Below are 26,194 nucleotides of genomic sequence, written 5' to 3'. Positions count from 1 at the left end.
CACCGTGAGCATCCAGGGCTCGGGGAACCACTACCACGCCTGTGCCCAGGACGACTACTCGGCGGTGGGCTTCGACCCCTCCGTGCTGCCCCCGCCCGAGCCGTGGATGGACCCGGGCATCAATGAGGAGGAGCCGTGCGCGGGGGGCGTGGCCGGAGGCGGAGCCGGGGGCATCTCGCCCTGCCCCAGGGACGGACGCTGGTTCCTCAAGCTTCTGCAGGCGGAGGTGCAGAGGATGGAGGGATGGTGTCAGCAGATGGAGCAGGAGGAGCGCAAGAACGAGCTGCCCGAGGAGAGTGAGTAGCCGCTATTTCCCAGACTGCACCGGGGCTACAAGGACCACACCGGGATGGAACGTGCAGTTGTGGCAGGATTTCAGGAGCAGTCCCAGCAGCCCGGGGCTGTGTTCTCTGGACAGCCCTCCTGAGCCCCGTGTGTGTTTGTGAGAATGTTCAGAACCTAATGGCCTCTCACCACGAGTCTGTCGGTATACAAGGCCAAGCTTGTTCTGCAGCACATAATGTTTACTTCCAGCCTAGTGACTCCTTCTGTCTTCTTCCTGTCTTCCCCTCCTTTTTCCCACCTCAAACACACTCTCACTCACACACACACACACACACACACACACACTCACACAGGCTGCTCTGGGAGTGCCTGTGCTCAGGTCGCTGGTCACAAAGCCTGCTTGTTCATCTTTCCTCCAACTCTTGCAAGCATACCAGACATTTTTAGCACCAGGAAGCCCCTCCGTGTCTCTTTCCCTCTCTCTCTCTGTCTCTTTCTCTCTCCCTCTCTCTCTCTGTCTCTTTCTCTCTCTCTCTCTCTCTCTCTCTTTTCCATGTTCCCTCTCTCCTTCTCTCATCAACTCTTCCACTTGTACCCCAAGTCTCTTTTTTTCATAGATCATATTAATCATGTTTATCAGTCTCACGTGTCTCACGCACCGTAACCGTAGCATATGGTAACCCGTCCAAGCTGAGCGTGCAGTTATTAGGCCACAAGGTAAGACACACTGGCTCTGTTTCTTAGCGTAGCCTCTCCCCTCGTGTTAGCGTATCCACTCCCCTCGCGTTAATGTAGCCACTCCCCTTACGTTAGCGTAGCCTCTCCCCTTATGTTAGCGTAGCCTCTCCCCTTAAGTTAGCGTAGCCTCTCCCCTCGCGTTAGCGTATCCACTCCCCTCGCGTTAATGTAGCCACTCCCCTTACGTTAGCGTAGCCTCTCCCCTTATGTTAGCGTATCCACTCCCCTCGCGTTAATGTAGCCACTCCCCTTACGTTAGCGTAGCCTCTCCCCTTATGTTAGCGTAGCCACTCCCCTCGCGAGCTCACGGCCTCTCAGCCCAGACAACAGTCTCCAGCAGTCTGAATTCCGCAGCAGAACCCGTTCAAAGAACAACCCAGTCGCTTCTAGACATGAGCTCTACTTTGGTGTCTTACATCCTGATTGGTAACCTGAGATTCTGTTTGTGTCTTCTCTCTCTCTCCCTCTCTCTCTCCTCCCTCTCTCCCCCCCTCTCTTCCTCTCTCTTCCTCCCTCTCTCTCTCTCTCTCTCTCTCTCTCTCAGTCTGCCCCTCACACAACTGTAGCTATTTGTTTGGTGTGCAGAATAAACATTCTCCCCGTTTTCTGGTACATTTCACATTTGGGTTCCCACCCTGGGACACTTACAACACCTCACTTCAAAGGCAGAGCAGTGAAATCTTAACAGTGCAGCTCTGAAGCATGGATACACACACACACACACACATACACACACACATGTGAAGTGCACACTGAGGAAATCCCTTTGAATCACTCTTCAGGATTTTTTACCCAATGCGACAAACACACAAATTTTGTTTTGCAGATTGCCTTGTGTCTCTTTTAATGTGTGTGTGTGTGTGTGTGTGTGTGTGTGTGTGTGTGTGTGTGTGTGTGTGTGTGTGTGTGTGTGTGTGTGTGTGTGTAGTTCTGGGGAAAATCCGGAGTGCAGTCGGTAGTGCTCAGCTGCTGATGTCACAGAAGTTCCAGCAGTTCCGGGAGCTGTGTGAGGAGAACCTGGTATGTGCTCATCACACCGCACCAGCCAATCAGAACCCAGCAGTACTCGGAGGCCAGGTCCCATAGGACTGGAATGTTTTAGAGCTAAAAGAAAGTAATTTAACTAATCTTCAGCTCAAAAATATCCTTGTTTATGTTCTACAGTTCATATTGCTTAATCGAAAACTGTTGAATCTCATTAAAAAATAAATAAAAAGAATAAAAGGATTATAGAACAGCACCCACTTTTCTTTTGATATCCTTTCTCCAGAACCCCAACGCCCACCCACGGCCCGTCTCCCAGGATCTCGCCGGGTTCTGGGACATGTTGCAGTTGTCCATTGAAAACATCAGTCTGAAGTTTGATGAGTTACATCAGCTCAAAGCCAACAGCTGGAGATCCCTGGAGCCACCTGAGCTGAAGGTATAAGTGGAGGTCGTACTGAGAGTCTCAGCACTTGATCCTGTTACACTAAACCAGACTGGCTGTTTTCAGATGTTTGTGTCTGTCGCATTTAAATAGCTTTGTGTTCTATGCTATGGGCATGGATTATGATTTGGTCTGAAGTGTCGCACGTGTCTCGTGATGAGTTTGTCTTGGTTCGTTTTCTTGCCTGATGCCATTTTGTTCCTGTGCGTTTGCTCTGTTGTTGACAGTGATCTGGTTTTGAGACGCCGTCCTGCACTACACTGCGCTGTAGGTAGCTCGCCCCCTCCGGCCCCTCCCCCTTCATCGTGCAGCCTGGCCAATGGGCACAGACGTGGCTTTGGCCACACCCACTCATCCACCTAATGCTCGACTTCTGACCTCACGCACGCGCTCGGCACAAATTTCCAGGGTCTCCGTCATTTGTATTTAAATTTTTTTCTGCCCTCTCGCATACATCATCACTTCATTTTAACACTAGCTCAGCAAAACCAGCTCGTCCACAAAAGTGTCTCTGCGTGTAATCGTGCGACCAGACGCCGCGCCGTGTCTGTCGGAGGGTCTAACCACCTTCTGGTTGCTGTCCAGGAGAGACGGTTGCCTCCGCCGGTGCCGAAGAAGCCGGCCAAGGGCGCCGCCCTGCTGGTGAGGGACCGATCCCTGGAGGGTTCGCAGAGGCAGGAGGCACGCAAGCGCCTGATGGCGGCCAAACGCGCGGCTGCCACGCTGCGTCAGAACTCCGCCGGCGAGTGTGCCGACAGCATCGAGATCTACATCCCCGAGGCGCAGACGCGGCTGTGAAACGCCCCCCCCTGGCCGTCGGAAAACCTCCGCAGGTGCGGACGACTGAAAGTCCTCCACGCACTCCTGAAGCTCGCCTGCACGCACCTACACACACAAGCGCTGAGGGACAATAACCAAGGCAGGGTATTCGTAATCCAATCACTGCTGTCTTTGCCTCTTTAAAAGACAAGAGGTTCTACACTGTGGAATTCTTTGAGTTTGTGATTTCCTCACTCAGATCCAGCCAACTCAAATGTAGCTCCTTTGTTGTCCTCCCAAAGATGGATTTCAAATTTGTAGCAACTGTTCATGTATGTTATTCGGTTGTATAAGAGTACATACATATCAACAAAATGTTCAAACACGCTACCCAACTAAAAAGCCAGCACAGTAATCAAAGGCTTTATCACTCATACGTAGCTTCAGTGTGTGTGTGTGTGTGTGTGTGTGTGTGTGTGTGTGTGTGTGTCACCCTGTCTCCTGGGACTGGGTGAAACTGTTTTTCTCTCATTATCAAGGGAGCGTGTGGAAACGGCTCACGTTTCCCTTCAGCTTCTCCACTGTCCCCTCTTCTTTGAACTTCCTGTCCACGTTCCCTTTCTTACTGGAGGCCCCCACATTTCCCAGCACACGTCCGTCTCCGCTGATCTTTGGCTGTTCACCCTCTCCTCCATTCTTGCTCATTTCTGCTCATTTCTTTGTCTCACGTTCTCATTCATTGGCCCCGCCCGCTTTGACCGAGACTACATGGAGGTATTCATGAGATCAACATCAAGCCCGTTCTCAGCCACACATGTTCAGTGACAGGACGGAGCCGTGATGGGTGGCGCTACACGGCCGAGATGCCACAGAAGCTCCTTCGGAGACGATCCGGTCCAAACGAATCTTTAAAAGTGGCACAGAGGCGGATTAGACATCTTCACAGTATTAGAACGTGTGACAACAACATTCAGGAATATTTTTGATGGTAAAATTTCGGCTGCAATGTAGACTGACATTAGTCTACCTAACACATAGGGTCATACTTAAGTACAATTCTGATCCCTCTAAAGTATCTCCTATGTTGCCTTTTCTGTGTAAAGTTGCATTATTTAATCATCTATATAAATATCTTTATTCTTACAATATTCAACTTTGCTATCTAACATTTCCTGTCACTATATGTGTACAAAGCATTTTGTATAATAGATCAAATCTATAAGATCAATATTTTCTATTGAGGAAGGATGTGATTATTTAAATTAATCTCGTACATGCGGTAATGGAAGCAGAATTCAAGAAATTCAACTAAGAACCACCAAATTGAATTCAGTCAAATGAACGTTGAAGGTGTTAGTGGTACTCACGAGGACTGACTCTGCATCTACGAGCTTAGGTGCCTTTTGAATTCATGACATACTATACACTGTCACAATGTACTATTTTACTATTATTGTCTTAATATTACGATCGTAAAAAAGAGTCAAGATTAACTTTTTTATTGTAGCATCTATGGCCAAGAGAAGGGTGTGTGTGTGTGTGTGTGTGTGTGTGTGTGTGTGTGTGTGTGTGTGTGTGTGTGTGTGTGTGTGTGTGTGTGTGTGTGTGTGTGTGTGTGTGTGTGTGTGTGTGCACAGCGTGCACACGTGCCATCGACACGTTTATGACGCATGTTTCAACGAGCTTCCTAATTTGTTTCCTAATCCAAAGCGTTTCTCTTTTGAACTGAAATGTAGCACAGCTGACAAACTGTAACATACACAACCCTCCCATGCTCTTCAGAATATAATGGAATTAAAAGTGCATGTGGACACACATATGTAGAGAATATCGTAAATTTGATTATTTTTGTATTTATAAAAATACTAATCAAACTGTTGAATTCATGTTTGATAGTGCTGCTCTGTTGTGATGATCTACAAATGTTTAGATGCACTCGAGTACCTAAATACTCCAATATATATTATTATGAATTTCATATCTATTGCCCATTAAAATGTTCATTTTCACTTAAAATATGACAAATACAGAGTTGTCCCTTTCTTGAAGTAATATTTGAAATGCTTCACTGTGTAGAGTCCTTTGAAGATGAATACATTTATATAATCCTCCTGGCAGACAACAAGCACCTGGTTTGTTTGGGTTTTTTGTGCGTAGAGTTCAGCCATTCTGGTGTTTCAGTATCTTTATGTTCCAAAAAAGACTGTTTGGTTCGTGTCATTATGCACTATCAAAGCCCTTTCTACTGTGGTTGTTAGTGGTTGTTTTAAATATTATCAACGTTTAAATTCTCAGCCTTAATTTACGGAATTATGATAGTCATGCACAACGTAGCCTCAGGGGAGACTATATACAGTGTATGTATGGGGACGCGTGTTTCTGCAAACTGCTCTCATCTCGTCATACTGTAGTAGGGAACTGCGTGAGGAATACATCTGCTCTCTCACACTGCTATGAACATTTTTACATAGTCACTTAGGACTATTTAAGACCCTTTTCTAGCAGCCCCACTGGAATATTAACATGAAGTGCAGCTCTGAAGGGCATCATCTCATGTCTTAGAAAACTTCAACAATATTTAAACTACTAGAATGTTAAAGGACAATCAGTAGGTGACACTTAAATGCTCAATACTCCTGTGAAAGTAAAATATAAATAAAGGTAGAATTCAATTAACCTGGAATAATATATTGATTACTATATTTCACTTGATTTACTAGGAATTGTATTTATTTAATTTCTGTTATTTTCTTTCATTAGTAGGAAGGTGGGAGTTGATGTTATAGAGGTTCTTGCTTAGTCGATAATAACTTGACAGTATAATTGTGAGCAACACTGTTTTCGGATCTTGACTTTAAACTGTTGTCAGTTTGATATTTGTGTTTGATAAAACGTATAAAATGTCATTTTTTTTAACAATATGAAAAATATAAACAAAGATTTTATTGCAGATAGTTGCCAAAAAATATATAAGACTGAGCACCAGCCACAAAGCATTCTGAGAAGTAAAGATGGGTTGAATATATAATTTGTGCTGAAGCATTCAAATTATTTAAACAACTGTTTGTAAATACATGAATGTTCTTGAGTGTAAATGTAAAACAACTTGCATATAATATCATGTTAACCACACACATTTTGTATTTAATGTTACTACATAGTTACTGTATGGCACGTGTCTGGACGTTTGCTCATTAAAATACTGAACTGCCACTCAGCTGTACTGAACATTTTTACATTTTGTTTGTGTTTTTTGTGTGTGTGTGTGTGTGTGAATCAAAATGGCTGCTTTTAATATACAACAATGGTTTAATCATGAACGTAATTTTGATTTCATAGGTGGGGGGGACACAAATGGGCAAACGAAAATTGTTATCGGGATGGTCGTTTTCTGCATGGTCCTAGCGCTAGATTCGTTGCTATTTAAATATTTGTTTTTTAACCGTTAAAAAGGGGGGGGGGGACATGGATTCATCGCTATTTAAATATTTGGTTTTAACCGTAAAAACTGAGGGGGACCAAAACTGGCTTTTGAAAAAGTGGGGGGGACATGTCCCCCCTGTCTCCCCCCCAAATTACGTCCATGGGTTTAATGCTAACATTTTAATTATGCCAAACCTTTTCAGATCAACATGTGCAGTTAGAAAAATGTATACTCAAACTGCTGATAGAAGGTTCCTATTCAGTACAGTATCTACATTAACTAGACAGTCACTGGAGTAGTTCTACTCTGTTGTGAATTGAGTGTAGTAAATAAAGCACTACATAAAATGTAAAGTATGCATAAAATCTTAGCAAATTCCATACCTAATAGGCCACATAAATATTCTAAACTGCATACCTAACAATTTTTTAACCAGGACCACAGAGCATCTTTTATATCATACCCTGCAGCTGAAGTTAATGTTGCTCAATGTTCTAAAAAGTTCTAATGTTCTAAAAATGTTTTAATGATCTTAAAATGAACTATGTGCAGATTACATATCCAAAACAGATGCTACCTGGTGTAATCAGTCATCTGTTAATATTGTTTCTTCTGTAAGCATTGGCAATATACCGAAAACTGTAAAATTTGTAATTAGTCCTTTGATTAGAAATTTGTAATTTCTGTGAATTGCCCAATTTAGGTTTCATTAAAGTAAGACAGCACTGTATAAGGTAGAACAAAATCTAAAAGAAGTTTGTGTCTGAATGAACAGGGTTACATTACTTACTTATAAAATCTCATTATTAGCATTTGACATCATAGGTCCATGAAAAAAAATCTGAGTTAGAGTTCAATTCCAATTTCTTTGGAATTAGAGGCATGGAATTGTCCTAGATCAAATCTTATCTGATTTTCCACTACATTTGTAAATGTAAATGTGAAATTCTCAACTCTCAACTGCAAAAGGAACATTTGGTGTGCCACAAGGTTACATTCTAGGACTTCTTTAATACTGATAACACTAGGAAGTTACCCAGAAACTTTTGACGTTCCATTGCTATTATGCTGCATGATATACACGAATAATCTCCTTGCCTGTTATCATTTGTCCCACTGTGATTTAGGTGCACACTATTGGTACCTAAAATAAAACATACAGAACCAGGGTCAGAACCTTTTCTGACAGAGATCCCTCCCGTCCCCGCTTCAAAAAGAAACTTGTCAGGACAATCCCAAAGTTTGGATCAGAATACTACAGTCCGGTTAATAACTTCCCTCTTTAGATATGGGACAAACAGTCCCCACCTCTCTGACCCAGTCCTACAGGTTTGTTGACGGTGGTTTGGAGAGGAGCAGACCTCAAGAGTGACATAGGCCCCCGCTGTCTTGCTTGCACCATGGTCCCCATATAATTGAGTACATTTAAAACATACGGTACGTAAAACATTTTTTATGTCCCTCTTTCATGAAGAGGATTCCGGATGATTATCTACATTAACCTTGTAGCTCCAGTACAAAAACATTAGATATCAAACATGTCTATTTTTGGGTAAGAGAGACACTGATATTTCCCTCAACGTTCCCGTTAACCTTCCAACGTGAGTCAGTGGTTCTGCCGGAGTCAAACAGGATTCCAATTGTATCTTGATCAATAATGTATTCTGCTCACATTCAACCCCTTTACACCCACCCCACCACAACTCAGATAAAATGGCCCAATTGATCGAAGAAAGTTTCACGTTTTTGTACCCAAGCCAATGGATTTGGCGATTATCCAGTGTGTGTATATATATATATATATATATATATATATATATATATATATATATATATAGTACATACATATATATATATGCACACATACACACATATACATACAACAGGCTACAAAAGACCTCATTCAAGAAATCTGTTTCAGCCTGGGCTTTGTGAAAAGTCCAATGGAAGGAACAGCTGCTTAACAGTGCGAATTAAACATCCAGGGCAAACGTGTCTCTGCTAATCTGTCAGCATTGTGTGTAGGCAGAGACACACAGACGCCATTGGCAAGCCGTCATTGACGTCTGGTGCTGGCTCCTGCTAATTAAATGCAGGATTATGCTAATTGGTGCTCTTGTGAGGAGCACACAGGATGAGGGAGGAATGCACAGTTTAGTGATAGCCTGCAGAAACATGCCGTAATGAAAAGAGATCGTGGTTCATTTGTGTGAGGTGTTAAAGCAGGCCGGTAGTATTTTTAAATCGTGGGCTTCCCCACACCTGGTCCAGGTAGCCTCTTTTCCCACCAAAGGGCTCTTCCCAAAGTCCACCTGCCCTGACTTCTTCACACAGTTCTTCAAATGCCGCTGGAGCTACAGTACGTCATCTATGGTCATATCCAGCTCATTTTCTATTTATGGACTTCAGAAAAAACAGTTTGTCTTCTCCAAGTTACATTGAGTGCTGGAATGAAGTCATCGATGCACTTTTAACCCTGGGCTTTAGTAATTGGGGCTTTTACTTTCCAGAAATAAGGCCTGGGATTATTTTGTAGAAAACAAAACTTTATTTAAACACTATGTGACCCCAATTTGCCACAAACATTGCACAGTATGAAAGAGGACTCACATCCTTGGGCATCACATCACATTGGCTACGATGCATGCATCTAAACTCCCAAAGCCTTTAGCAATTCATCCTTTCTTCTGTTTTTGGTGATGTAAAAAACATTTTCCTTTTTCCATGTGAAGTGGTCTCAACATGACAAAAAATATATATATTTATACCAAAATGGCACAGTCCACACATACCAATCATGTAGTGTTGTTTCCTCAAGCCCATTTGTACTTGTTTGAGGTGTGTGTGTCTGGTTGTGTGGAGGGGGGGTGGTGGGGGCTCGGGTGAGGGGGGGGGGTGTTAGGGACAGTGTGAAATAGGCAGATGGGTGTTTGTGGGTGTGGGTGGGTGTGGTGGTGGTTGGGGTTGGGGGGCACATTCACTGGCCGTTTCTACACTGAGGAAATCTCAGACTATAGTTCTGCTACATCTGAATATTCCTCAAAAGAAATGAAACAAAAAGCATCATACTAAACATAGCATCCAAAAATAACACGTTTCCTTTACATCATCAAACAATACCAAAAAAGAACCAAAAAAATAAACTGAATTACTACGAGACACAGTATGACCTGGAACAGTAGTGATTAAGGTTCATCTGAGATATAGAGGAAAAAAAGAAGAATATTTAAGATACTTGAGATGACCTGCCATTTTGTGCAAAAGAATGGGACAGAATAAACAACTTCAGAGTTGTTCCCTAAAAACAAGGCAGAAACAAACGATCCCAGAGCCGAGCTTCTGCAAAGCGAGAGTGGAAAAAACTGGAACTAAGGAAGAAAAGGAGCAATCCACTCTTCCCAAAAATTAAGAAAGACTTAAGACAGACAACTTTTGTCTATACATTTTTGGTCCCCTGTGTGCAAAAAAAAAGGATGATAGACATATATTTATATACAAGTAAATGAAATACAAAAAGGAAATGACTGGCAAGGCACATTGAAATGGTTTTAGACAAACGGATCTGTATCAGTTTGATTTACATTTACCAAAAATAGAAATGATCAGGCCTTTATGATTTTTTTTTTCTAAGTTTTGTTTTTAACTTTCTTTCACTCAGTCATGTCTCTGAACTCCCCGCAGAGTTCATTCTAAAAGGGTCGGGGTCGTGGAGGGAGAGTGGAGGGAGGAGATCGTTGAACAAACGTTTATGAGACTCGGCTATCCGCACCGTGCTCCGGGCCTCCAGGGGGCGATCAAGGCTTCAGGCAAGCAGCCGCTTGGTCTGCAGCTCCATCTCGGCAGCCCTCTTCAACGCCACATCCACCAGCAGCTGGAAGCCACTGAAGTCCTGCGTGAGATCGGGCGGAGTGGGCGGCGGCGTGTTGAACAGGCCGCTCTGTGGGCTGGCTCCGCCCTCTGCGCTCAGCCCCGCCCCCACCTGGCAGCCGAATGCAGCTGCCTCGCCCCCCGCCGCCACCAGCTCGGTGGCCCCTTCCACTTTAGAGCCCCCTGGCTGGCCGGCGGCCGTGACCGTGGTGTGGCAGATGACGGAGGGGCGGGGTAGGGCGGGCGAGGGCGGGTTTTTGTGCGACAGAGCCTTTTTGGGATAGCCGCCGGAGACGGGCACGGCGCCGTGGGGCGAGCCGGGCTCGTAGGTGTCTCCGCTGGCAGGCTGGCCGTGTTTTGGAGACTGCGAGCTGTCGCTGGACGCCTCGCCTCCCTTGCTGGCCCGGCGGGAGATGGTGAACTGGTTGGGGTCTTTGCCGTCCTTTCGTAGCATCTCTGGGAGGAGCCGTCGGCGAGCGTTTATGAACCAGTTACACACCTGAGCAGGGAAAAAGGACACACTGGGATTACGGCGCGTTCTTAGAGCTGCATCCCCGCTAGTCGTGGGCGTCCCCTAAAACCTCAGGTTCCTCATGGCTAAATACAGTTCCAACTATTTTTTTACACAACTCAGAACTTCCCTGTTTGAGTTTCATTTCAGAAAGGAAGGGTCACTCCTACTACACGTGATTTTCTTCACTGGAGAAACAGCTCAGCAGACAAACTTCACCCTGCATACTGTTCCTACATGCCTACAGACTGCCTAAGGTCAGGGAAGACTTTTCTTCCAAGATCATAATGGCGGTGGGATGGTAATGGTTGGGCATTGTGCATGCATCTGTTTCCTCCACTGAGCCTATGGGGTCGGCTCTTAGTAATGCTAATGGAGCAACTCTCTTCACGGTGTGAGACCAGGCGTCTCAAGCACAGAGACCCACTCGAATGCAAATGTGACACTTAGAGTGACCGCAATTTGGACTTATGCGCGCATCTCTGGTGAAAGGCCTGTTCCTGTCCTGTCCTAGCAAAGTGTGGCTGTATTGTAGGCAACACAGTGCTCAGGTGTGAGCTGATTATGGTAATGAGAAGACTGCTTGAGCTTGAGTGACAGTCGCTGTGAACCACAAGCAGCTGGTCTGACCTGTCCATGAAATTACTTGTGGAATATTTCATATGGAAGCAGGTAGAATCGATGTCCTGAGCTGGTGTCATTCTCGTTGACACACAGCAAATGTATTTTGGTTCTGTTGTGTTAAACATACCAAGGCACATGTTCATCTTAAAATATCTAGAATTTCTGACTTCTTTGTGGACATTCTCTCACTATATAAACAGACACTGAAGTACAAATATTTCCTTCGGTCAGTATGGTGTGAAGACAAACATTCACACCAGCAACTCTGGCCTTCGTTGCCTTCAATGGAGAAATGATTCTGGCCCCCACTATGGTAACGAGCTTATAGTGTGTGTGTGTGTGTGGATAGCCTCACACACACCGATGGTCTTCTCCATGTTAATGTGTGTATTGTTTCTCACTATAGTTTGGCAGACAGCTGGCTGAGTGTGGGGGAATTCCTGACTGTTAGATATTCTCTCTCTCTCTCTCTCTCTCCCTCCCCCCTCCATCTCTCTGAAATGACTCACAACAGTTCTTCACTCGATTTGTCCACAGGAATTCTCTCCATTGACTGAAGGCAAAGGAAGTGTGCACTTCATGTAGGGACAGGGGGTGTCACCGCTATGGCCAGCACCTCGTCTTAAAACAAGGCCACAGCTTCAAAATAGCTTTAAATATCTCACACGCTCTTACTTCCTGCTAATTATGATAGCAAAAGCCTTTCAGTTTCCCTTCACACGTCACCTGAACAAAACCATGCCTCTGAAGTCAGCTAGCTCACTGCCCCCCTGAGAGACATGGGAACGGATTACTGATCAACGAAGACGAAACCTCCGAAATTCCCCCGCCCATTCATTTACTGGTCTCTTCGTAATTTTCTAATTTAAAACATATTCCTAAATTACGCGTGGCTAATGTCAGAAGGGGGGGGAAAAACCTGTCGAGTTCGAAGAAAAAAAATGATTCAGGTTTTTTTTTTTTACTCGCGTAAGAATGTGACAGCTACTTAGCAGCTCACACCTGAACCTGTGTTTGGCACGGCTGCGTACCTGGAGTGTGGACAGGTGAGTCTGTTTGGAGAGCAGCGCTTTCTCCTGCTCTGACGGGTAGGCGTTGTAACGGTGCTCGTAGAGCCAGTCCCTGAGGATCTGGACAGACTCCTTGGGCAGATTGCCCCGTCTCTTCCTCTTGGCCGAGGCCCCTCGGCTGGACGACAGGTCCAGGGGCACGTCCATGTTGTCCTCGTCCTCTGTCTCGCTGCCAGAGACAGCCAGCACACCTACATGCCAGACACAGACAAAGGCCAGCACTTCAGAACATGCAGGTTTTGAGCTCAGAGGTGCTTGGTGTGTGTGTGTGTGTGTGTGTATTCATGCGTTATGGTGCCGTCAATGTTGACGTGTAGGGGTGTGTGTGACAATGCTGCGAAATGATCACAACTGAGTCGTTTCTGGAGGAATGCATATGGAAGAATCAGCAAGTGTTTTAATGTGCAAGTGAGTAAGTCTGTAAATCTGCTGTGTGTGTGTGTGTGTGTGAGGGGACAAATGACCACCCATTGTCAACCCCCTGGTTCCACTTCTCCCCTCCCCCACCCCCTAACAGAGGCTCTCTCCCTCCACAACTCCAAATTCCAAAACAGCACACACAAGGTTCTAGATATCTGCATGTTTATGCACGCACGCTTGTGTGTGTGTGTGTCCCAGCAGCTGATGTGTCAGATCCTTGCTGTCACATCCGGCCATGTGATGATGGGAAAGGGGTTATAAAGAGCGTTTCTACACTGTGTCAGGGCTCAAACATGTCTTAACAAAAACTTGTTCACTGCACTTAACAGTCGGTGGAGGAAAATCATTAAAGCAGGCTGTATTACGTAGGCCACCAACACACTGTCCTTTTATAAAATATACTGAACTGAAAGCATATCAAACGTTTTCTTATACACATGGTGATTTCAAACGTTTATGCTGGCACGTTGGTCTCAAAACACAGTAGCTGTAAACCGAATCAACTTGTTCTTCGTCACCCTTTTATAATTCAACAGCATTCTAAATCATTTTGGGTCTCAGGCATGCACTAGTAGTTTAGACGAAAATCCAGCTTGAAGAGGACTAATTACGTCGGTCTGTATGGGAGAAGAAGAGGGGGGGGGACCTGTTGCAAATCTCCCGTCTCAAGCCTGAACAAAAGAATGTGGGCTTCAGATACTTTAAACAATGTTTTTTTCGACCTTCTTTGAGGCGAAAACTCGTAATAACTCTCCCAAGTTCGGCACAAAGGGTTTTTCGTTGAACTTAGTACACTCGCAAGTCGTACTTCTTTCGAAATACGACGTTAGAAAGCGAGAACAGAAAGAGCCCCATTGTGTGTGCTCGGTAACACGAGGTCGGAGAATGCGAAAGCGTCGCCTCAGGGAAGCGGCGCGAGCTAACTTCACAAAGGAGGTCAGGAATGAACGAAGCGTCGTCGCACCGTTTCAGACACAATCATAAAGTGCGCTTATTTCTCATTAAACGAGATGAAACGAAGAAACGAGCTCTGGTCTTCGAAGCACAAACTTTTTGAACGTTCCTCGTATCCCATAGGAAAAGAAAACTTAGAAAGAAACAATGTGCCCGAGTGGCCCAGCTCCCTTTTCCACGCACCGAGAGCGCGTGGCCAACTTCAAAACTCGACACACAAAAACGGATCTTGCACAAAAACTTGATTTCCAAGTTATAATTAAAGAGCCAACAAAAGAAACGAAAGACAAAACACAATTTGCTTGTGCTCTTTAAGAATCAAGTTGCACACGTAAAAATGTATATTTTTATAAAATCAGTATAACGGCTCATATTTTGTGTTTTTAAAACAATATTCGGTAAAAACCCGATAGCATGAACAAATGAGCTAAAGTGATGATTCTGACAGCCCGCCAGCACATGGTGAGAAAAAGGCTGTTTTGTCTGGAACGGAAACAATAGCGAGCATGCCACGAGCAAAGCGCTTTCTGCCTAATGTTGCCATCATAGACAACTTTAATTAAGACGTTACATTCAGGATCGACACAGATACAAACCACGCGGTTTTTTGCGAGGTATGGCTCCCAGTAATATAAGGAATAAGAGTGCATACCTCTTTTAGTCTTCATATCCGTAAAAAAACAAAAAAAATCCCCCTTTCACGCTGGCGACGAGATGAGCAGCGTTGTCGAATTTATTCCAAAGTGTCGGTTCCTTTACGCTAAATCATCAAACCGAATAGTCCGAAACGCGAAGAAACGTCGTGGCGCGGGGCCGATTCTTCGTCGAATAATCGTTTTAAGTCGACGCTTTCACGGGTTTGAGACGCAACACATTGTCGGCTACCTGGGACGGGGCTGGTTCTGGGTGGCTCGGTCTCGTTGAGTGTGTGTTTGATCAGCGAGCTGACAGCTATCTTTGACAGCTGCGTGACTCAACGCTGGAAGGTCCACCCCCTCGGAGGGGAAGAGCGAACCGAACCTGACCTCAGCACGGAAACGGCGGCGAGACCAACCCGAGCGATCGCTCCTCCACTTTTAAAACCCTTTTTTAACACGAGTTAAAACAATTCCGACGAATCTGTCTTGTTTGTTTCGTGTTTGAATGATGCGTTGGGGTGGTTTCCGCCGCAGTGTGTTTGTCTTTTAACGGCTGCTGCGCCGTGAAGCGCGTGCATCACCGATATCGGTTATTAACGTCATTATCGGGCGGCAAATCTGCAGGATATTTTTTTTTTTGAGGTTTTTGATTTCATCACTGATGTCATGACACAACACAGACTGGACTGTTCCAGTGTTGCTTTGTGTGCATCAACCGTTGCAATGAAAACCTTTTAAGTTTATATATTAAACAGAACCAGCAGGAGAGTCCGAGAGCATTTATTACACTGCTGAAAGGGTGACGCTGGCCGTCGGTGACAGATGTCCGTACTGGACGGAACCGGAGCGCAGCAGCTCCCCGTGGAACATCTCAGCAGCTTCCTGTTGTCGCAGCGCTGCGTGATACGCGGTCGACCGTTTGGATCAGACGCTGCCAGGCGGAATCCCTCGTTTCCTCAGCCGCGTCTCTGACGCCACGCAGCTTTAAATCACAGACGACGGAGTCTAGCACCGATAATCTCCCGTGCATATGCACTTGTTTACCGGACGCCGCAGTAACCGCACTCGATTCGGCACCGTCGAGGTTAACGAATGTGGATTATGAACTTCGTGACGCATTACGTTATGCACCGCATCACTGAAAACGATATAACGTTAAAAGAAGCATGTCTTGAATTAACCGAACTGTAAAATACATGCTGAAGTGCGCGGTCGTAGTTTAAGGTTTAGGGCGATGTGTTTAGTGTAGTGAGCCAGGAAAATATAGGTCAGACTGTCCATGACAGACGTACGTCATGCATTTGGCCTTAATTCGCAATCTGGAGCAGTTGATAACACGGTAGTTGACTTTTACAGGACAAACGGGGTTTAGCAGGCTATGATTATAAACCAAACAGGAATGCTTGAATATAGCATTTAATACTTTAGTTTAAGGTTTTAGTAAAATTAAGAAAAAGACAACAACGTTTCGCGTTAAGAAGCGTGTTGGGGGGGGGGGGGGGGTGCATGACTGAAAGTAGAACGCGTTGTTATGTTTCCTAAAAATATGATTGCTCTCGTGCGGGAGTTAAATCTGTTCAGCCATAATGAGCTGCAGGATCAGGCACATTTGCGACCTCTGCTGACAGGTTCATATAACTACAGGCTGTTCGCGGAATGTAATGGAGGTTTGAACAAAGATTGGCTGCCACCTTCTGGTGGAAAATTGCCATTATCATGTTACCGGCCACACAAAAATAAAAAGTTTTGTTCGGGGGTAAAGATATGAATTGATTCTTCATTTTAATACAAGCGGGAAAAAACCGAGTGGATAATTTGTTTCAGTACTGTAGAATAGACGTATTTGTCTACAGTACGGGGATAAAATATTGCAGTGGTGTCGCATGCGCTTTATTTGGGTTGACAGAAACATACGTCAGGCTACATAAAATCTGGAATGCATTGCGCAGTTTGGCAGCTACTGGGTGCTATTTAAAATCAGACTCGCGGGAGTTTTTCCTCTACCCGCCATAAATCCAGTGATGTCACTTCCCCTACAGACCAGTTACGTCCTATAAAATACATCCAGACAAATTAACAACGTAAATCAACTAAACTGGATTTAGACAAATGGCACGGTATTCAGTATCAGAACTTCAGTTTTCAGCAGTTTGATACCAATAACTCACAATTTAGATATTGCCATACTCATTTAATTGAAAGCTATTATTATTATTATTACTTTTCCATCTACTGTATTGTTGCAAAGCGACATTGAGGAGTTAAATAAATTAAACGTATTATTATTATGCTTTTAGTTGTAGTAGTATTTTGTTTACAGTTTTTTTCACTTTCAAAGAGAACACTCGGACAAAGTAGAATATAGTTTGACAATGTATTCGCAGTTGGTATGTTGGTACACTATACAGGAAAACAAGTAGGCTATATTTATCTCGTGACACAAGACATGCGTTCCGCACAGCGTGGCTCGTCCATTTGGGCTTTGTTGGTAAATATTCATTTTTACCACCTTTTAAAGCGTGAGTAATATTCCATATAAGGTCAAACGACGATGCTGCATGATGCGAAGTGATGTAATGCATAACTAAAAGAAGTACGCGCTCTTGCGAGGGGGAAAAACGTCCTGGCGCCCAACGTCCACCACCATGCCCAGATATTCTTTAAAATTCGTCTGTTTTCATGTAGCGGCTCAGCAAAAGCTAGTCTTTTTTTCCGAGGCGGGACTTCCTCTTTGGTGCAAGGCAGTATAGTTCGCTTGTGTCTGCTTGTTTCTGCACTACAGTCGGTGCTTTCATGAGAACCGGGGGCCTGTTGGCAGGATCTGCGCATTCCGACGCTGCACCGCCGCCCTGACGCGCTCTGCAGTGTCAACACGGGAGAAGTTCCGACGGGCTCAGTGACACATCACATCCTTCACATTCCTCACGGCACCGTCATCGGGCCAGAGCGGCCCGCTTTTTGACCAGGCGGTGAGTAGGGGGTCCGGGGAGCGGGGGTCCGGTTTCTTTTGACCCCTTCTAAAATTAGGGGGCGGTGGGCCTGACGCAAGAACACAGAAATGGATCTTCTGTGACAGCGGACGGAGACTCATGGAAACGCGCCTCACAACTCTGGTGATATTGATGACACGGTGTATTTTTATCCGGTGTTGTCATCTGTCGGTAACACGGAGGCCACCAGCACACCGTATAAAGGGAGGACTGGGAAAATGCAGCTGTATAGCAGCGCGTTAACACATTACCCCGGTTCCGCTCGGAAAGTTTCGATCACCGTCACTGCTAGTGGGAACAAATCGACCGGAGAGGGTCCAAACTTTCCCGACACCAGTGCTACGTCGCACGCAGGAGATTTGGTGGAGACAGACCAGACAGACGAGAACATGCCTGCCTTCTCGTGCTACGAGGCTGCCCCGATCCGGCCGGTCTTCTACACGTCCAAAGCCGAGATCATCATCACACGGCCGGACGGGGTGGAGAAATCCGTCCCGATTCATATTATGAAGGATCAGCACTCCAAACGGAGTTCTGTAGAACCACGAAGGAGTTCGTGTACGGAGAGGAATACGGACGAACCGGATGCTGAGTTGATTAAAGATCTTTTTGGACGTATAACGTGTAGATCGGAGGTTTCTGAGAATAACGCTAAGATAAATGAAAGCAGCTTTGATAGACTGCATGAACAGGAAGAGGTGTGTGTTCCTAACGACGTTACAGCTCCACAAAGTTGTTCACACAGAGCTGTGTCGAGATGCAGTGAAGAACAGTCTTCTGAAGTTGTCCTGCCAGTCAAAGACCAAATAAACTCCAAACCTCAGCAGGAAGATGATGATGATGAATGCGAAGGCATCGAGGAGCCCACATTCGAGCTGCGCATTCTCCAGGAACCCGCTTCATCCGCCAGCAGGAGCGACCTCACCCAGAAGGTTTCGCAGTACCTCGCGGAGGTCGAGCGACAAAACAAATACCTCCAGGAGAGGAAGAAATACCGCTTCCACATCATCCCCGACGGGAACTGCCTGTACCGCGCCATCTCAAAAGCCGCGTACGGCGAGCAGTCCGTACACAAAGATCTCCGCGAGCAGACCGTGCACCACATCGCCGACCACCTCGACCAGTTCAGCCCCATCATCGAGGGCGACGTCGGCGAGTTCCTGATCGGCGCGGCGCAGGACGGAGCCTGGGCCGGCTACCCGGAGCTGCTCGCCATGAGCCAGATGCTCAACGTCAACATCCACCTGACCACCGGGGGCAGCCTGGAGAGCCCCACCGTGTCCACCATGGTCCACTTCCTGGGCGAGGAGGACCCGACCAAGCCTGCCGTCTGGCTCAGCTGGCTGAGTAACGGACATTACGACGTGCTACTGGACCAGCACCTGCCCAACCCGGAGTACGACAGCTGGTGCCGTCGCACGCAGGTGCAGAGGAAACGCGACGAGGAACTGGCCAAATCTATGGCAGCTTCCCTCTCCAGAATGTACATAGAGCAGAATGGCCTTCATTAAACCCGGACGCCCAGAGACACTGATCCAGGAACAGCCTCTACCATAGAACACTGTACTGATATACTGTATTTTTGTTTTTCTAAACTGATTGCACTTCCGATTCCATGTGTTTAAATGCCTTAATTTATTCTAGCCTTGTGTCATTTTCTATCAGTGTATTTAAGTGCAGTGCACAAGAATTTGCATGATATATGGACGCAAAGTTGGTTCGGTCATGTGAATGTTCCCAGGTTGCCTTTGCATTTGCCTGCCGAGTTTTACCTGCCTCTTTTCTTACCCGTGTTTCTGTAAGAACCAGGGCAGACCGTGTCTCTTCCTTACCGGAGTGTGTAACACTTACCGGGATTACCGTCTGTCTTCGTTAGGAAAGGAGCTTCCTGAAGGGACTTTTCTTGCAGTCTGTGACTTCTACAACTGTGCGAGCTTGATAAATTTGGCTTTGAAAATAAATTCTATAATTTGTAATGATCTCTGTTGTTTTTTCTTATTAAGTATTTTGTTGCTCAGTGTGGCAGCAGTAGATTTGTTCATAGTTGAAGGTTGATTTTCACAGTAAAACATTAAGAACTTGTATTCATGACATAAGTGTGATGGAGACGCCTGTGGGATCATTGCTCGTGATGTAAGGTGATGTCAGCTCTGACATTCTGTTCAGTGTTCACACTCACACCGTTATACAAGTTCAGCGTGGAGATGACCTGGTCCTGTGAAATTCTGTTTCTGAGAAACAACAATGATTTACAGTTATAAATCCTTCCTCTTCCATGATTGTCTGGATGTATTACTAACAGAATTAATATTGTAATTAATATTAATAATTAATAATTAATTAATAATTAATAGTGACTGCAGACATCCCAAAAGCTCTTATTCAGTTAATCCAGATGTTTTGTCACACTTAAACTTGCCTTATTCTGACAGATTTGAAGATCACTGTGGTCACTGTCAAATACCTTTGATCTTTGAATGTAGATTTGTAATCAGAATGAATGAAGTAATGAATGAAGTAATGATTTGTAATCAGAATGAATGAAGTATCTTTCCAACAATTTCAGTTACTCATAATGTTTATTCTTTAAAAAATCCCCTATGGGCAAGCAAGCCAGTTTGTATATAGAGAGATGACCTCAGTGGTCTGATGTCAGAGGCCAAATATCACGCTGTCTCTGTGGACTCTAATCCATCACCTTCAACAGTGTAGCACATTCCTACAGAGCACATTGCAGCTGATCTCAGACCAGTCAGCGGCGCAGACCTGGGGCCTTAAGACCTCTCTGAACTATTCATCAGTGCTGGCTTATAAAGATCAGTCTCTGCTTTCACATACCCATAATTCTTAAAGATGGTATAGACAGCTTTTATGGAACTTGGCAAATCTTTTGTGTAATTTTGTATATAAAAATGACTTATCTACATAAAGAATGACTACATAAAAATGACAATATATTATAAACATAGCAAACTCAAAAATCATAACATACATAGTATTTTTATAGTGTATTTGATCAAATATATTTGATCATTAAGCTGCTGTGATATCAACAGTTAAATTCTTCTACAGGTTTCACTTTCTTGTAAGGGTAGTTTGTAATATAAAAACATTTCCTGCTTTTGTGAGAGTTAAAGGGAGTCACACTTGTGATCCGAGAGAGGAAAGAACAGAACAGACCTGAAATCATTTACAAACTATAATGCTAATGTTCGATTAGGCAGTTTTTTGGCTGCAAGCTCACACCATCAACCAAATGGGAGTGTTTATTTTGGTCAGTAATAAATGTGAGGAAGGACCAAGCATTATAAACGCCGGTCCATTTGTTCAAGTGTATGTTGCTTTGATTGGCATCATTTAGCTGGCTTAACTGGGTCCACCCTTTACAAATTGAATTCTGACCTTTTCAATCAGAATTAAACCAGTCAACCAGAGACCACTGCAGGGCTTTAAATAAAAACGTTATTTTTGTTCAGGTTTTCAGGTCTAACACATGGGCTATACTTTGTGGTCATATTATGGTTTACTTTAGGATTCCTCCACTGCCAACCGTTCACCTGTTTTGTCCTGTAGTTGGTGCACACTAAACATAATGCTTCTAATTAAAGGACGAATGAGATTTACTTTTGCTGCGTTACAGGCCATTGATCTCATCTGCGGATCGTTGATAAGGATTATTAGCCAATCATTTGGCTTCTTTCCACAGTAGGAAAACAGGAAGTGCTCTACCCACCGCTTACTGATCTGACTAATGGGGGGGGGGGGGGTATTTAATGAAATGTGGTTTCTCAGTTATCCAGATAACTCAGGGGGAATCGAGTTCTGAATGTTCAGTAGATCTTAAGGTAAAGGGCATTCTTTGGGAATATTTTGGAGAAGTTTTGCTTCACAAGATATCCTGAATCCCCTTTGCTTTTTAAAACGTTGTGTCAGCAAGAAAGATGCTTCTTTGCAAGTTTTGCTTTGAGATGAGTTTCTATTGAAACTTGTAGGGAAAGTTTACCTGGGGGTGAATCCGACGTCCCTACACTGCACATCCCAGATAGGAAAATGTGGTGTCAAAAATGTCCATAAATGAATACGTTTGTAAATAAATCACTCTCACCTGTTTATCATGACATTACTGACTCTGAGTGTTGACCACAAGCGCTGCCTCCGAGATCATAATGAATGTGATCTGGGTGTTTAGACCCACATCATACATACTTCCACATCACAGACCCCGTGAGACGTGTTTTTGTTATGTTACATAAAAACTAGGTTATTCATATTCATGTGCCAGTTTTACTTTTAACTTCAATGTGTTTTGAATGTTGTTGAGCGGCAGAAACGAAAGCGATGGCCCGTGTCAATTGCTCTTTATGTGGACTTAACGGTTTCAGGAACTGCAACCATAATGTCTCTTGACCTCTATAAATGAGGAAAGATACTTTATTCTCTTGAAACCAAAACTATATTGGTTTATGCATTTGAATCCTCACAACTTATGCTAACTACTATAGTTATGGTACATTTGTTAAAACCAACAGTAGTTCTCAACAAATAAATGATAATGATATATCGCAATACATGTATCAGGTTTCTTCCCATATGGTACTTTAATACGTCAATTTCTGAATCCTGAGAAGAAGAGGAAATAAATGGAGACGAGGAAATTAGCGTTATATGACGGACACCCAGTGAGCATTGTATTCACTGCGAACAAGCGTCCTGTACATTTAACCCTTATATGGTCCAAGGGTCTGTGGGACCCATTTTTAAAAAATCAGCTTAAAAAAATTCTACAATTTTTTTTCTTCAAACTGAGATTCATTGGTCCTTGGCTCATTTTCTGTGAGCAACATAAATCAGAAAATATTTTCAATGACCACCCCCCCGTACCCCCCCCTTCACATTTGTATTACATACAGGGTCCAGGGTCCACTGGGCCCTGGGCTAGTCAAAGTGGGCAATCAACATTGGGTTGGGTAGTTGATAGTCGTCTGTATGACTTTAAAGGATATACAAACAAAGGACAGAGGAGTTTGGCATGCAAAGGTGAGCAACCATCAACACTTTTGATGGTTGTCACATCAGGGGTTGATTGCATATTGTCAGACAGCAGACGAAGAATCTCTATAGAGACAAAGGGGTGAGATCTGAAAGAAGCATCTTTTCTCTCAGCCCTCATTATCCCTCCCTCCTCTCTGGACCTGTGTGGGTGTGTGTGTGTGTGTGTGTGTGTGTGTGTGTGTGTGTATGTGTGTGTGAGTGTGTGTTTCATCCAATCATGGGGACATGATGCTATAAATGCTAAAAATGCTAAAAATGCTATAAAAGATGGCAAAGCGATTCTCAGTTCAGACTGCCTTACAGCTGCTATTGGAAGAGACAGAGGATTTTGATGGTGATTCAGAAGAAGAAATTTCAGGATCACATTTCTGAAATATCAGAGTCTGATAGTGATAATGAAAAGGAGGATGAGCAGCAGCCAGCTCCGTTAGCACCAGCCCGTCAGCAGCTAGCCATAGGACCAGCCTGTCAGCCAGCATGATTTATGATTAATTTCCTTATTGTGTTACATTTTAATAAAAAAGTAACTAATAAATAAATGAGAGCAAACTAATTTAACATATGTATTGTTTATTTTACTTGCAATTGGGCTAAATCTGCTGATTATTTTAACAAAAAATGCAATGGGTCCACCACACCCAGCTGGACCCCAACAGGCCCGTAGCCAGCATTGTGATGGGGGGGATCTTTTTCCCCCAAAAGTGGAGTGAGGGGGGGGGGGGGGGGGGGGTTATGTCTTATGCTGCGCCTATAGCTCTTATGTCTTATGGGGGGGGGGGGGGGGGGGTTATTTCCTCTATGCTGCGCCTATAGCGATCGATCGCCAGTGGTTGGCGCCAGAGCGAACTAGTAACTCAGTGGGTTTTCCATCCACCGAGTTTTTGCGCATTTTGAAAATGCGCATGAAAAAAGCTGGATGGAAAAAGACCAAATATTGCAAAAAGATGTTTACGCTAGGAGGAGGTGGAAAAGTTAGACTGTCGCATCGCCAAAATTCGGAAAAACTGGATGGAAAAGGGTTTTTCGCATAAACGATGACGTATCATGCCTCAAGTCAAGTGGTTCTGTACATGTTCGCGATGTAAAGATGGCAAATGCATACAAAAACAGTTCTGGAGAGAGCAAAAATTGAATTTATCTTCTCCATGTAAAGAAAAGAAAAAGAAAAAAATGTTTCACAACCTCAACGTGCAAAAATGCGTAACTGCCAGATGGACGTAAAACCACTATTGTTTGGCGTCCTCTCATGTGATCTAAAGTTTATTCGCATAACTGTAATGAATGGAAACAAGGCTTAATTCACATTTTTTTCTACCGAAACTTGGAAATTGCGCATTATTTTTTCGAAAGGTTTGGATGGAAACCCGAATCATAGATGTAGATCGAAGATAAATAAACTAGATTTTTTTCAGCGTGAGAAATCGGATGTATGGCGTGTGAGCGTGTGAAAACGGTCAAATGCGCGTGTCTCACGCTCATTGCGTGAGAGTTGGCAACACTGTTATAAGTTTGTTGTGAGTCTGTTGTTGCTGTCCTTATTTGTTTGTCTGTATATTCACCGGAGATTAACAATTCATTCATTGAATAGCCTACCTATCTTGAGGGGCATGTGTGTACGGAGGGAGGGTGCGGGGGCGGGTGCGGGGGCGGGGGGGGGGATCGAACGAACCCTTCGATCCCCCCTGGCTACGGGCCTGCCCAAGAAGGTAGACCACGCCCGGATCTCATCAGGTCTTGTGTCTTTCCTGGCTTCAGCCACAAGGGGACGAACTCGATCATGTCTAAGCCTGCGCCTGTTCCCTCTGCACTCTTGACTGGCAAGAAAACGGTAATGATTATAATGTACATGAGAGTGTGTGGTTCACTGTAGCTATGGCGGAGATTTCAACATGTGAGTGTTGCTAAGGGATTTTGACCATCGTTATACATTTTTAAGAAAAGCTTTTATGAATTATTTGAAATGATGTCGGTTTCTTCCTCCTAATGCCTCCTAAAATATGATCTGATCTTTAAATAAATGATAATAATAATATATTCAGAACAAATGGTTTAAATAGATAATGTAATTACATGAAAGAATGTTAACTTGAGTCAGGTGTTCAGAAGTTCTCCCGACTTGAATTTCCTCATGAATTTGATTTGCCCTTCCACACACACACACACACACACACACACACACACACACACACACACACACACACACACACACACACACACACACACACACACACTTTAGATTCTGCTTAAGTCAATATGGACGGATAAAGACAGAGTTCAGAGGAGGACCTCAGAAGAAAATCTGTTCTGCTTTTCTGTAAATCCAGTTAAATAGTTTGTAAATGGAAGAAGACCTTTCTGCTTCTTCTGTCTTCCCTATGAGTACGCATGTAGGAAAGATGTGCCCGGAGGCACAGGGCAGTCCAACACTACCTGCAGGGAGACAGCTGTAGACCGTCCGCTCTTCCGTTGAACTGTTCGCAGCGCTGTTCCTGCCCCACCCATGTGTCAAAACTTTTAACGGGATTATCACATACAAAACCCACCTAAAACCTCCATGACGTCACACTCTGCGGTCACATTTAAGTTCATTTTTCATTTTTTCATTTGGGGACCGAAATCAGTTCCTGTCTGCAGCTCTCCCCCTTCTGGGTCTCTCCCTTGTCCTTCCTCGCTGAAGGAGTCATCGTCGTGGTTTGCGATACGGTATCAGCGGAGCTGCACAGCGGTCCGCAACAGCGCTTAACGGAACCGACAAGACAAATACTGAGACCAGCGACGCTGTAGCTCGGTCTGTAAACCGGGCTGACCGGACTCGCGGGATCAAAGACCAGCGGGACGCGTCTGACGGAACGGAGCTGATCCATAAGGAAAAGTTCACGTACAATTGGAAGAGTTAAGGAGTCTGATCCGGCCGGTGGTTATAATGTCCGGACACCGGGTGCAGTTTGCGGACCTAACTACCACGAACGACCGCAAAGGGAACCCCAAGATTCACAGTAAGAATATAAACTTGCTCAATCATTAACTCCCCCCCCCAAAGTTTGCCCGTTTTATGACCTTGCTTACATATGCGCTCAATGTCAGTTATGAATATGGTACTTGTCCTTGTACAAATCTCGCTATATGTAACATAATATAGGCTACATAACACTGACACCGGATTTTTTTGTGCAGGTGTGTTTTAGTGAAGGATGCCACTACGTTTTAGGTGTCCTTCAAGATATGAAACAGCTGTCAGATGTGTTCAAATATTCAAATATTGCACACAAACGTTTCACGGCTCCTGTTTTTCGGTCCCTGCAACGCACTTCAGTCTATTTTTGAGCCAACTTTTATTAGGTTTGGAAAGTAAAATATCTTAACTCGTTCACTGGAAACTACTACCGTACAACCACAGGGTTTGATTCTCATCAGCCCACCCAAATAGCACGTA

At 44.5% G+C, this 26,194-nt stretch overlaps 4 protein-coding genes across 11 annotated transcripts in view; 3 read left to right on the top strand and 1 right to left on the bottom strand.

Moving 5' to 3' along the window:
• dlgap1b (discs, large (Drosophila) homolog-associated protein 1b) overlaps window positions 1-6,424 on the top strand; it is a 98,679-nt gene extending 92,255 nt beyond the window's left edge. For all 7 annotated transcript variants that reach the window (XM_076970247.1, XM_076970243.1, XM_076970245.1 and 4 more), the window contains 4 exons: window positions 1-296; window positions 1,952-2,043; window positions 2,294-2,446; window positions 3,038-6,424. The exon at window positions 1-296 is cut by the window's left edge and continues 159 nt beyond it. In XM_076970247.1, the coding sequence (XP_076826362.1) occupies window positions 1-296; window positions 1,952-2,043; window positions 2,294-2,446; window positions 3,038-3,250 (754 nt within the window). In that variant the 3' untranslated portion in view covers window positions 3,251-6,424. The remainder of the gene's footprint in view (window positions 297-1,951; window positions 2,044-2,293; window positions 2,447-3,037) is intronic.
• Window positions 6,425-9,150: 2,726 nt separating this feature from the next.
• On the bottom strand, window positions 9,151-15,311 carry tgif1 (TGFB-induced factor homeobox 1). 2 transcript variants are annotated; one of them, XM_076970377.1, is made up of 3 exons: window positions 14,967-15,311; window positions 12,669-12,898; window positions 9,151-11,001 (listed from the first exon to the last, which is right to left on the bottom strand). In XM_076970377.1, exons 2-3 carry the CDS (start codon window positions 12,852-12,854, stop codon window positions 10,438-10,440), a joined length of 750 nt encoding a protein of 249 aa, XP_076826492.1. In that variant the 5' UTR covers window positions 12,855-12,898; window positions 14,967-15,311; the 3' UTR covers window positions 9,151-10,437. The 2 variants fall into 2 exon arrangements, with proteins under 2 accessions (XP_076826492.1, XP_076826491.1); XM_076970376.1 differs by having other exon boundaries at window positions 14,734-15,310.
• A 1,990-nt stretch (window positions 15,312-17,301) lies between these two features.
• otud1 (OTU deubiquitinase 1) lies at window positions 17,302-19,688 on the top strand. The gene has a single exon (XM_076970375.1). The coding sequence runs from the start codon at window positions 17,928-17,930 to the stop codon at window positions 19,218-19,220; it is 1,293 nt and encodes a 430-aa protein (XP_076826490.1). The 5' UTR covers window positions 17,302-17,927; the 3' UTR covers window positions 19,221-19,688.
• Window positions 19,689-25,209: 5,521 nt separating this feature from the next.
• Window positions 25,210-26,194, top strand: part of kiaa1217 (KIAA1217 ortholog) — a 110,436-nt gene continuing 109,451 nt past the window's right edge. The window contains exon 1 of the mRNA XM_076970235.1: window positions 25,210-25,757. Coding sequence (XP_076826350.1) covers window positions 25,685-25,757 — 73 coding nt within the window. The 5' untranslated portion in view covers window positions 25,210-25,684. The remainder of the gene's footprint in view (window positions 25,758-26,194) is intronic.

The sequence above is a fragment of the Brachyhypopomus gauderio genome, chromosome 13 (genome assembly GCF_052324685.1).
Source record: "Brachyhypopomus gauderio isolate BG-103 chromosome 13, BGAUD_0.2, whole genome shotgun sequence".
NCBI classification, from domain to species: domain Eukaryota; kingdom Metazoa; phylum Chordata; class Actinopteri; order Gymnotiformes; family Hypopomidae; genus Brachyhypopomus; species Brachyhypopomus gauderio.
This window is presented reverse-complemented; position numbering and strand designations above follow the sequence as displayed.

Excerpts from the sequence above, each read along its gene's own strand:
- tgif1 (XM_076970376.1), bottom strand. Across the intron at positions 11,002-12,668 it reads CTCACCTGTCCACACTCCAG|GTGTGTAACTGGTTCATAAA; the intron begins GTACGCAGCCGT and ends TTCCCTGCTCAG.
- otud1 (XM_076970375.1), top strand. The coding sequence starts at position 17,928 with ATGCAGCTGTATAGCAGCGCGTTAACACATTACCCCGGTTCCGCTCGG.